The sequence below is a fragment of the Alexandromys fortis genome, unplaced genomic scaffold, assembly GCF_014885135.2.
Source record: "Alexandromys fortis isolate MF-2015 unplaced genomic scaffold, M_Fortis_MF-2015_v1.1 scaffold_4, whole genome shotgun sequence".
In the NCBI taxonomy this organism is placed as follows: domain Eukaryota; kingdom Metazoa; phylum Chordata; class Mammalia; order Rodentia; family Cricetidae; genus Alexandromys; species Alexandromys fortis.
Window position 1 is genome coordinate 208,540 of NW_026067944.1, and position 13,173 is coordinate 221,712.

At 40.3% G+C, this 13,173-nt stretch overlaps 1 protein-coding gene across 1 annotated transcript in view; it reads left to right on the forward strand.

Moving 5' to 3' along the window:
- The window catches only part of Colec12 (collectin subfamily member 12), a 207,586-nt gene extending 206,827 nt beyond the window's left edge, over window positions 1-759 (forward strand). The window contains exon 10 of the mRNA XM_050148832.1: window positions 169-759. Within this exon, the coding sequence (XP_050004789.1) occupies window positions 169-188 (20 nt within the window). The 3' untranslated portion in view covers window positions 189-759. The remainder of the gene's footprint in view (window positions 1-168) is intronic.
- The last annotated feature ends 12,414 nt before the right edge of the window (window positions 760-13,173 follow it).

The following is a 13,173-nucleotide window of genomic DNA, read 5'->3' on the forward strand; positions in this document are numbered from 1 at the left end:
CCTAGACTTGGCCCTTCAAATGAAATGTAACTTTTACTTAATCTGAAGAAAAACTTCCCAATATTCTTCTTTGAATGATATCTTTCCTAAAGACTCCTCCTGTTTTAAGTGATAAAAAAATGTATTCCTCAAACCAAATTAACACCCATCATTATTTTTCTCTTATAGTACCGTCATCCACATTATAACACAGTGTGATGTAACAGCAGGAACATGTTTTCAGAAACCTCCAAAAGGTGAAGGAGACTCCTTTCTAATTCCATCACTGTCTCACCAGATTGGATGGGAAAACACTGAAACCAGTTATTGAAAACAAATGGACACACTACTGCACTATGACCCAAGGACTAGGGAGCGAAAATGCTCCCCCAAGTTGATACATTGATTTCCAGTGTGCAAATGGACCGAATCACATAGATTTTTCTCAGCCATTAACCATACATTTTTTGAAAATTATATATTCCTGAATGTGGAATGCTCCAATCAGGAAAAGACTATCATGGTTGTTGAGTTCCAGGCTCTGTGTAAACCGTGCATTTCTGAAATCCCAAATGTAGGAAGAATATGCAGGCGTACAGATATATAGGCCACCTTCTAGTAATGATATGAAATATACTTAAAGAGCTTTTAAAACATTGTATTTTTGTACAAAATATTTCCCTCTTACAATCATTTTCCTTTTTTAATTTTACCTATATAATACATAAAGCCAAAGAATACAATAATGGTACTAATAAAATCTCATGGAGTTTCTCTTTAGATTTCCTCTGTCCAGCTATATGTACATGTGTGTGTATGTGCATGTATGTATGCGTGTGGGTGCATGTGTGGGTGTGCATTACACACGTGTGAGTGTGTGTTATTTCTTCAGAACAGTGAATTGCATGAAGCATCTAGAAATACCCTTGCACATTTTGGTACTGGAATCCAAGTCTGAGAACATCTTGATGCCCTTCAAGTAGGCTGTGCCATGAGCCCTCCCCCAGCCACTGCCTGTGACATAATATAAAGTGTTGACTCAGGATGTGCTTTTGTTCTGTTTTTGTGGAGCAAGGGTGATGGAGAAACATCTGTCAGGAAGAACAGAGCACCTGAATCTGGATGTATGGAAGGCACTGGTTTTTGGCTGATGTGTGATCAGGCTCTGTCAGACCCACACCAGAGCAGACATGAGGCTAAGGCGCCACCTCAGTCAAAAGCAGCAAGTGATGCAAGATAGAAACCCACTCTATGCCACTTGCAAAGTCTGTTTTTCCTAAGTTCAGTTCCAAAATCATAATACATATGCTGAATGAAATGCAAAAGTAAACTTCTGGCCATTTGTTGACCTGGCAAAGAACCTTCCCCCGTGAGCCTAAAAGTACCTCACACTCCTTATCTTGCCCCTCGAGAGTCCACTGTGGAAGTGTTCAAGTGAGGAACTTAAATTCTATTCACTACTATTATTCTCACCTCCCAAGGTCTTCCTGGTAAAATGGTGGAACATACATAGAGTGTAATTTCACACATAGAGCCCCATGAACTAATGTTGCATGCCTAAGATCATGTTGTTTTCATGGCCAGGGAAAACATCCTCGGTGTACCTATCTGTACACCTCACTATACTCTCTGTGTGGTTTAGACAAGCTACTAGGCCCCAGTGTTATCTGCACTTAAATTGTGGAGGTCTGAGATGGAAGACAGGCACTGGACTCAAGCAGTCTTCACATTTAGGAATACTTACAGACTAAATTCTATACACGTCCTGTTTTTCAAGTGTTAATTAAGGTTTGCTGCTTGGGCAGGGGTATAGCTCAATGGCAGAGAGCCTACAGAAGACTCACTTCATCCCTAGCACTGTAAGGAGAAGACTTGGAATAAGGGTCAAATGCCATCATTGGGAAAGCCCTGTTAGTTTCTATCACTCATGACTCTGCATTGCATAATAAATAGGAATGCTGTTACAACCACAGACATTGACCCATAAAAATATATGAAATAAAAAAGTAGACTGGAGAAAACAGTCAGTAGATTGAAGAGACAGACTGCAGAATGAAGGAAAATCTTCTCCAGCCATGTTTCAGACAGGCCTGAAATCTAGGATATCTTTTAAAAAGAAAACTTGCAAAAGGTAAGTACAAAACAAACTGCAAAAGGTAAATACAAAACGAATAACTTCAAATCTTTTCATCAGTAAATGGGCTGATGAACAGACAGCTCTCAAAAGAAGAAGCACAAATGACCGACCAGTGAACAATTTTAAAAGTGTTCAACATCTGTAGTCATCATTGGAATGAAAATCAAGAGCCGGATGGTGGTGGATCACGCCTTTAATCCCAGCACTTGGGAGGCAGAAGCAGGCAGATCTAGTCTATAAGAGGTAGTTCCAGGACAGGCCCCAAAGCTACAGAGAAGCCCTGTCTTGAAAAAAAAAATCCAAATCACTGAGATTCCACCCCAAGCTGATTGGCCAACATGAAGGAAACAGATAACAGAAAATGTTGGTGAGGATAAGGTCCAGTCACTATGGAAGTCAGTGACCAACTGTACCACACCTGAGTAAATACCTAAAGAACCCCAAGTCCTGCCACAGAAATAGTTGCACAACCATGTTTAATGCTAGTCTCTTCAGAATAAAAAAAAGGAAAGACACATACTAGATAACCTTCAACTAATAAATGGCTAAAAAAGATATTATAAGCACAGTCTTAAATAAGACATTTGCAGGAAAATGAAAAAATTGTTATGTTAAACAAAGTAGCCTAGAATCAGAAATGGCACGTTTACTTTCACACGCTGCATTAGTTACTGTTCTTGTTGCTGCTGTGGAATGCCAGACAAACAACTGAGGGAGACAACATCAGGAATGTGAGGCAGTTGGTCCCAATGTACCTACAAAGTACTCAGAGTCCAACCCAGTTGCTTACATCCTCCAGAGAGGCTCCAGCTCCTAAAGGTTCTATGACCTTCAAAAATAGCAATAGCAAAAGAGAACCAAGTATTCAAACAGGCAAACTTGTAGGAAAATTTTTACATTTAAACCACAACACAGATGAATCCTCAATTTTAATTTTTATGTGTGTGTGCTTGTGTGTATAGACCATTTTTTTTAGATAAATAGATGGGAGTTATTTATTGATAAAATTTTGCTACAGACGAACCTCTTTTGCATTTTAACCTTTTTATGTATTTTGAGACAGAGTCTTGCTGTGTAATTACGTATTCCCGGCTGGCCTTAAACTTGCTATATAGACCATTCTGTCCTGAAACTCAGAGACCTGCCTGCTTCTGCCCCTCAAGTGCTGAGATTAAAGGCATGCACCTCACTTTTTTTTTAAGTGACCAGGCTGCAGAGGCATCCATCCCAAGAGAGAAAAATAACTCCCTCACCTTCCAAGTATGATTCCATCAGCCTAGACAACGCTAATTATATTTTTTTATTTATTTATTAAAGATTTCTGTCTCTTCCCCACCGCCGCCTCCCCTTTCCCTCCCCATCCCCCAATCAAGTCCCCCCCCCCTCGTCAGCCAAAGAGCAATCAGGGTTCCCTGCCCTGTGGGAAGTCCAAGGACCACCCACCTCCATCCAGGTCTAGTAAGGTGAGCATCCAAACTGCCTAGGCTCCCACAAAACCAATAGGGGTCTCAGTAGTCCTCATTGTCCGCTATGTTCAGCAAGACCGGTTTTAACCCAGGCTTTTTCAGACCCAGGCCAGCTGGCCTTGGTGAGTTCCCGATAGAGCATCCCCATTGTCTCAGTATGTGGGTGCACCCCTCGCGGTCCTGAGTTCCTTGCTTGTGCTCTCTATCCTTCTGCTCCTGATTTGAACCTTGAGATTTCAGTTCGGTGCTCCAATGTGGGTCTCTTGTCTCTGTCTCCTTTCATCGCCTGATGAAGGTTAATATTCAGGAGGATGCCTATATGATTTTCTTTGGGCACTGCGCCAGTACCCGCCGGTCCGCATGTATAGACCATTAAACTAGGAAGGAACTAAGGGAAGGGGACAAAGTCTTAAAGAAGGGTTGAGGAGAAGGGGAAAGGGCAATTGACTATGTGACAAGAAGCAAAAGAAGCTGGAAGAAGTATCAAGGTTTATGTTGGGGTTAAGCCCATTAAACCTCTCAGGATTCATAAGGATCACTATAGCAGGTGAAAACTGGCTACAGATATCTGAGGGTAAATAAAATAAATTAGCTCACATAAGTCTTATCAAGTCTCGTTTATTATTTCTATGCTCTCTTGATGTTTTCCTTTTGATGTTCCTCCTTGCTGTTCATCATTCTTTCACTGCTCTTCTCCATCCCACATGGTTTCTAGTTTATATACCGACAAAGTTAACAAGCTTGCATTTCACAGAATCACAAAAACCTGGTGAATCTGGCAAGGAAGCGCCTTGCATCTCAGAGAGGGCGTGACTGTGAGACACCAGGCAGATACCAGGAGAGTTAATTAAGAATCAATATAAAACTCTAAGAATTTTTCTTGCACTAACTACATTTCTTAAGTTTAACTAATTAAGCTATAAGTTTATCATTAATAATTGTAGAAAATGCAGCAGTGCTGTTAGACTTTCTGAGCACTTCCTTCTCTGGCAGCTGGGAGGAAGGCAAAGGTACTTGATTTGCATGAGCATCTAGCTAGCTGAGTTAAAAGGAATTTCTTTGGAGACTTTGTTTCCAGCTCTAGTTGGGTACCTGCCAGCACCCAGGTAAGAAGGAATTTCTTCTTCTGGGGCTGTTTTAGTGACTCAAGCATTTTTTCTGTATCCCGGGGAAGAAAAAAAACAAACAGTTAATTTCCTGGGCTATGATCTTATGTTAATTGAAACCAAGGTAAAGGGTAAATCAAAAATATTAATAGCATGTTAGGATAGATCAAAAGGCCAGTAAATTACACCTTCCTGAATCTTGTGCTAGAGAATTCAGGATCACCCAGACCTTTTTCTGTCACTCAGCTCAGTGCCTCCTGCGTAGGCTCCTTCCTTGTCAATTAGCCCTTGTCAGTAGGATATTTGTGAGGGACAGGCTTTATGTAGATTTAATTATGAGAACAAATGTTTGGCTGACTGAATACTTTCACACCAGAGAGAGCCCTGTAGTGTCGGAGAAGTCATCCATTTACCAGTACAGAAAAAGTCAGATGTAAAGAATGATTTATACACTGCTGGGATATTATAGAAGGGGAAAATGTCATGATTTCACAAGATTTCTACAGAATTGAAAGTGACCATCTAAGAGACAAATGTTCCTGAAGCTCTGCAAATTAGGTTCTCCATATGAAGTGTACACTCCCATGGATCTGACTATAGATTAGTCAGCTGTATGTTTACTGTATAATACTTGTGTGCTCACATCAAGGAAGGAGGCTGGGAAAGTGGGAGAGGAAGACCAAAAAGACAAAGTATGTATGAAAATGCCACAATGAAACCATTACTTTGTATACTGGTTTTAAAAACAAAGAGGCCCAAGCAACCCACATAGGAGAGCATCAGAGACCCAAGTAGCCTGCCTAGCAGAGTGTCAGGGGCCCAAGCAACCTGCCCAGGAGAGCATCAGAGGGCCAAGTGACCATCAGGAGCAGCAAGCAACTACCAGGAGACAACAGCAGTGACTTCCAGAAGTTATAAGTACTTCCTCTGATAAAGAGCACTTGTTCCCCAGCCAGTATCCACTGCCATTCTCAATATGAGATACCCTGCTGCAGCAGCAACCACAAGAACCTCATCCTCCTCTATAACTAGAGAAGAAATTACTGAACCATGGCACTGTTATCGAGGTTTCTGTCCTGCCTGGTTCCTGCAGTCGTTAAGTCCCAAAGAAATCACCCAGGGTTCTACATTAGTTATAAACTGGTTGCCCCATTCGCTCAGGCTTCTTATTAACTCTTATAATTTATATTAGCCCATTATTCTTGTCTATGTTAGCCATGTGCCTCTGTACCTTATTAGGCGAGGCAGTCACATCTTGCTTCTTCTGTGGCTGGGTCAGGACTGCAGACTAGGACTTCCTTCTTCCCAGAATTCTCCTGTTCTCATTGACTGGCCTCTACTTCCTGTCTGGTTGTCCTGCCTATACTTCCTGCCTGGCTACTGGCCAATCAGGCTTATTTAAAAGACAATGGACAGAATACAGACCATTGTTCCACACCAGTAGCACCACGTCCACCTAGAGGGGTGACCACCAGAGCAGTGGCCCCATCTGCACCTCAAGGAGGGACCACCTGAGCCTTGGGTCTGCTTTCACCTGGAGGAGCAATCACCAGAGACTCTGCTCTGACAGCATCTGAACAGGGATTCAATGGAGCCACAGCCCACAACTACATCAATTAGAGGAAGAGGGACCCTCTGAAGCAGACTCCACCTGTAGCAATTAAAGGAAGAGACAGGTAGACAACAGGGCAAAAATACACTCAAAAACATAAAGAGGACTATGGCACCATGAGAAACTAGTGGTTCTACAATAGCAAGACCTGAGTACCCCAATGCAGATAAAGCAGAAGGAAATGGCCTTAAAATAGCTTTAAGATGATTTAGACCCTTAAAGACGAAATGAAAAATTCCCTTAAAGAAGCTATTTGCTGATGATATAATACATAAGTAACCCCAAAAGTTCTACCAGCTGATAAACCCCTTCAGTAATGTGGCAGGATACAAGATGAACTCAAAAAGATCAGTAGCCCTCCTATATACAGATGATAAACAGACTGAGAAAAAAAAATCAGAGAAACATGACCCTTCACAATAGCCACAGACAACATAAAATATCTTGGGGTAACTCTAACCAAAAAAGTGAATGACCTGTATGACAAGAACTTTAAGTCTTTGAAGAATGAATTGAAGAGGATATCAGAAAATGGAAAGATCTCCCATATTCATGAATAGGTAGGATTAACATAGTAAAAATGGCCATCTTACCAAAAGCAATCTACAGATCAATGAAATACCCATCAAAATGCCAGCACAATTCTTCACGGAACTCAAGAACAATACTAAATTTCATATAGAAAAACAAACCAAAACAGGATAGCCAAAACAGCCCTTTACAATAAAGGACCATCTGGAGGCACTGCCATCCCCAACTTCAAGCTCTATTATAGAGCTATAACAATGAAAATAGCATTGTATTGGCATAAAAACAGACAGGTGAACTAATGGAACCGAATTGAAGACCCTGATAGTAGCCTACACACCTGTGAATAGCTGACTTTTAACAGAGGAGCTAAAAATATAAAATGGAAAAAAGAAAGCATCTTCAACACATGGTGCTGGTATAACTAGATGCTGACATGTAGAAAATGGAAACATCCATATCTATCCCCATGCACAAAACTCAAGTCCAAATGGATTAAAGTCCTCAGCATAAATCCAGCTACACTGAATCTCACAGAAGAGAAAGTGGAAAGTACCCTTAAATGCATTGGCACAGGAGACACTTCCTAAATACAACACCAGTAGCACAGACACTGAGAGAAGCAATTAATAAATGGGACCTCCTGAAACTGGGAAGTTTCTGTAAAGCAAAGGACATGGTCAGCAAGACAAAACGACTTCCTACAGAATGGGAAGAGATCTTCACCAACCCCACATCTGACAAAGGTCTTATCTCCAAGGTATAAAAGAATGCATGAAACTAGCCATCAAATTATCAAGTAATCCAGTTTTTAAAAAATGGGTACAGATCTAAGTAAAGAATTTTAACAGAAAAATCTCAAATGGCTGAAAGATACTTAAGAAAATGCTCAACATCCTTGATCATTAGGGAAATGTAAATCAAAACAACTCTGAGATCAAAACAACTCTGAGATACCATCTGACACTGATCAGTATGCCTAAGGTCAAAAAACACTGATGACAGCTTATGCAGGAAAGGAAGTGGAGTAAGGAAAACACTCCTGTAGAAGGAACAGTGGGCTGCGTTCCCGCCCAGCCCCAGCACAGCTATCTTTATACCCAAAATAACAACACACAACTTGTATTCTTTTAAACACTGCTTGGCCCATTATATCTAGGCTCTTGTTGGCTAACTCTCATTTCTAATAATCTGTGTAGTACCACGAAATGGTGGCTTACCGGGAAGGATTCTAGCCTAAGTCCGTCTTGGGCTGGAGAATCATGGTGTCTGTCTCACTTCCCTTCTTCCCAGCATTTTGTTCTGTTTACTCCGACTACCTAATTTTCTGTCCTATCAAAGGGCCAAGGCAGTTTCTTTATTAACCAATTAAAGTAACACATAGACAGATGACCCTCCTCCATATTTCCCCCTTTTCTGTTTAAACAAAACAAGGCTTTCACTTTAACATAGTAAAACTACATATAACAAAAGAGTTATCAAGCAAGAATTACAATTACAATATTTATATCTATTTTATCTCTTATCATAACTAAGGAAAACTATAAATATTCATTCTTCAACTCCATCAAAGACTCCAGAAGGATATAATATTACCTAAGCAAACAAGAAGTAAGCAACTTCTAAAACTCTAGAAATGACAGAGACATCTCGCTGCCTGGACAGTCACCCAAAGGTCCTCTGTACTGTTGGGGCATCCATCTTCAGCCTACAGGCCCATAAATCCAACAGAAGCAGGAAATTCCAAAGACAGTTCAGTCACTTTCTGCTGTGTCCTGCAGAATGTCTCGTGAATTCTTTTATGAAGCAGGAACCCCAAAAGACCAGCTCACCTTTAGGCAAGTTCAGCAGTCCTCTCTCTGTAGGTTCTTTGTGTCCAGTTTATGCATCAGTCCAGGCAAGAGCAGTTTCTTGCCCAAATGGCTAACCAACTCCATAAGGAGCCTCTTTGATGCCCATCTTCCTCTTGAAGTAGATTGGTGCTGCCAGGAGCAGAGACGTGTCTCATTGTCATGAAAAGCCCTAAGTTATTAAAACATCTAAAATGCCATATTCTGTAATCTTTGAAAGATATGAAGAATGCCTATCTAACTGAAATATATCTCTATATATCTAGAAAATCTAACATGACTACAAGCTTGATTATTATTGATGATTATCCATTAACAACCTATATTTCCTAATTATACATTACATTTTAAAATGAACTATACAATCACAATACCTTAATCAATATCAGAAATACATATACATATAACAAAACTGACCTGAAAATCCATACCAATGCAAATTATTCATATCTATATAATATCCCCCTTTAAATGTAAAAGAAGATTTATAAACAATATTTGGGACTATGGGCGCAGTTTTTTCTCTCCAAACTGCTTCCTGCTGTATGGGGGCACTGTCATTTAGGTCTTTCATGGTAAAACCTGTGTGGTAGATACATCTCAGTCACCAGTTGAGTGAAGTAATTTTTTTGAGGGTGTTCACAGCAACCTTTCAGGAGGGCGTGGTCTATCATTCCATATTGGGATAGAAGCAATCCACAGGGTCTTATCCTCTGTGAAAACAAAAGAAGAACTTTTCCAAAGTATCATAACCTTAGATCCAAATTTTGAAGTCAAAGTATTTTCAAAATATCTATCTTGGATTAGTTCAGCAGCATTTATAAACAAATATAAACAAATATCTTTTAGCTCCTTCCTCAGCATTCAAACAATTCAAAGAGAGCATAATAGCATACAGTATCAAGATTCTCTGTGTATTTTCCATATTTATGTGGCTTTATTTTAACCTCTATTTCTTTTATTTTTACTTTTACTTTTTTAGACAGGTTCTCTGTATATCTTTGTCCTGGAATAACTCTGTAGACCAGGCTGTCCTTGAACTCTCAGAGATCCGCCTGTCTCTGCCTCCCAAGCATTGGGATTAAAGGTGTATCCTGCCACACCTTGAAGTCACAGAGGTCAATCTACCTCTGCCTCTCAAGTGTTGGGATTAAAGGTGTGTACCACCACACCCAACTGCTTTCTTTTTTTTAGCTTTAAGAACTTTAACCTTTAGCCTACATATATTTTTAACACACTGTAAACCATTTAGAAGTTTTCTTTGTCTTTGAATCTTTCTTTACTGTATATCTCTCTTTTTCTGACCACATGAGTCTTTATGGAGAGGATTAAAGCCGTGGCTTTGATGGCTGGATCTAGCCCATTCCTTAGCTTTCCAGCCTCATGGCTGAGGTACCACTGGAGCCATTTTTATTGCCACAACTCTATGGCATTTCAAGGTCCTTGCCAGTAAGCAAGATGCAACATTCTGCTCACAGATCACACTCAGTTGGACATCCTGCCTGAAAGAGTCAGAGTTTGCCCTGGCAGATGGCCCAGAAAGCTGGCATTTTAAAATGGTGCAGCTTTTTTCCTGCTACGGCTGAAAACTGAAAAGCGTGCGTTCAGCTTTTCATCAACACTGTTTTTAAGGGTTTCATGGCAGGACCCCTTAAAAGAGCTGCAGGGTTTTGCAGCTAAAGCTGAAGCCTCTCTTAGATGAGAGCACTTGCTTGCCTCTAACAAGCAGAGCAGACCTGAGAAATTGCTGCCACCTAGAAAACATGCTTTACTCTATTCTTTCCCAAGCTTTCTCAGGCTTTCTGTGGATTTAGTTATCCACATCTGGGCGCCATTTGTAGAAGGGATGGCAGGCTGCATTCCCGCCCAGCTCCCGCATGGCTCTGTTTATACCCGAAATAACAACACACAAATTGTATTCTTTTAAACACTGCTTGGCCCATTATATCTATCCTCTTCTTGGCTAACTCTCATATTTTGTTTAACCCATTTCTAATAATCTGTGTAGCACCACAAGGTAGTGGCTTACCAGGAAGGATTCTAGCTTAAGTCTGTCTCGGGTTGGAGAATCATGGCATCTGTCACTTTCTTTCTTCCCAGCATTTTGTTCTGTTTACTCCACCTAGCTAATTTTCTGTCATATCAAAAGGCCAGGGCAATTTTTTTATTAACCAATGAAAGTAACACGTAGACAGATGACCCTCCTCTATCACACTCCTCCATTGATGGTGAGAGTACAAACTTTTACAGCCACTTTGGAAATCAGTGTGGTGGTTTCTCAGAAAATTAGAACTCAATCTACCTCAATATCCACCAATACCACTTTTAGGCATATACCCAGAGGTGGCATACTCATACCACAAGGACATTTGTTCAACTATGTTATTAGTAGCATTATTCATAATATCCTGAACCTGAAAACAACCTAGATAGCCCTCAACCAAAGAATGGACAAAGAAAATGTGGTACATTTGCACAATGGATTACTACTCATTGGCAAAAACAAAACAAAACAATGACATCTTTAAATTTGCAGGCAAAGGGACAGAACCAGAAAAAAAAATCATGAGTAAGGTAACACAGACCTGGTGTGGGATTCTCCTCTGTATGCTGTGAATACCATTGGTTAATAAAAAAGCTGTTTTGGGCCTGTGATATGGTAGAGCAGAGCTAGGCAAGGAAAACTAAACTGAATGCTAGGAGAAAGAAGGCGAAGTCAGGAGTAGCCATTTACACCCCCCCCTCACGCGCGCCCCGCGACAGACACTAGAACCTTACCAGATAAGCCACAGCCTTGTGGTGATACACAGATGAATGGAGATGGGTTAATTTAAGATATGAGTTAGCCAGAAATGTGCTTAAGCTATTGGCCAAACATTATTGCAAGTAATATGGTTTCTGTGTGATTATTTTGGGGCTGAGTAACCAGGAAGAAACAAGCAGCCCTTCTACTACAAATTTGCATGCAAACACGGTTGACTAAAATCTACTTAAAACCTGAGAGAGTTTTGGAAGAAATTCTAGGCAAGAAAAACCAAACAAACAAACCAGAGTTAAGCACAGCCTAACACCAAGGCTCCTTTAGGAGAGGTTTTCCTGATTCAGCGTTAGCAGAGAAAAAGAGGGGACAATTTTGAAATGGCAGCTTTCTTGGCCATGCTGCCAGCACGAACTCTGGCTCTTTCAGGAGGTTGAGCATTTAAATGGAGTCTGTGAGCAGAGTTCTACAATTTGCTTAATGGATACACAGACCCACTGTGTACCTAAAACTGGGGCAGTGTTCTTGGCTCTCAGAGGCAGCAAACAGGCCTCAGGCATGCTGGATTAGGCAGAGCAAGCAGGCAGGGCCACATTGTCCCTAGTCACGCCCATGTAGCATTTAAAAAAGTGGTTCTGGTCAGCAAAGAATTATAGATATGCAAAAGAGAAAAATCCAGAGGAAAAGACCTCTAAATGGGTCACAGTAGGTTTGGGAGACAGAGGAAACAGTGTAAAGAGGCAGTAAAGTAATATAAAAGAGTACAGACAGTCACAGATTAAAGGAATAAAGATAATAAAATAAATATTAAACTTGTAGAAAAAAATAATAGAGTAAGAAAAGTAAGATGCATAAAGATGGACTATACACAGAGAGTCTAGATTATGTATATTATTCTGTTTTCTTTGAGTTTTTTAACATGAAGGATCTAAGTACAGAAAGACATTTCATTCTATGGACTGTTAAGTTAAACCAACATAAAGGTATCTTGACTTCAAAATTTGAGTCTAAGGATCTCTTGCTTTGGAAAAGAGGTTCTGCTTTTGTTTCCACAGAGGATGAGAACCTGTGGATTTCTTCCAGACTAATATGGTTTAATGGACCAAGACCACATGAAAGGTCTCCATGAAAACCCCCCTAAAATACTTCACCCAACAAAAAGCAGGGAACAGTTTGGAGAGAACTATGCCCAAATTCCCAAATATTGTTTATAAATGTTTGTTAACATTTAAAGGGGATTATGCTATAGAGATTTGCATTGGTATGGATCTTGGTTTATTGATCCAAATTTAAAGTCAATTTTGTTATACTGTGTATATGTATTTCTGATCTTGATTAAGGTATTGTGTTTGCCCAACTCATTTAAAAATGTAATGTATAATTAAGAAATATAGGTTAATAGATAATCATCCATGTAGTCATGTTAGATTTTCTAGATGTACAGAGATGTATTTCAGATGGACAGGCATCCTTCAAACCTGTCAAATATTATAGAATATGGCATTTAAAATGTAACTTACAACTTTTCAGGATTATAAGATACATCTACAGGTCTCGTGGCATGTCCATCCATCTGTCTCTCCTCGTGGTACTTGACTTGCTGCCCCTCATAGCCTCCTGCAGCCACTTGAGGAACTGTGCCGTCCCTGCCTGGGATGTTTGGGGACCTGCAGCATTTTTCTGCAGCTGCAGCCACTTGGGGATCCGCAGCATTTTATTTAATGGGATCCCAGGGCC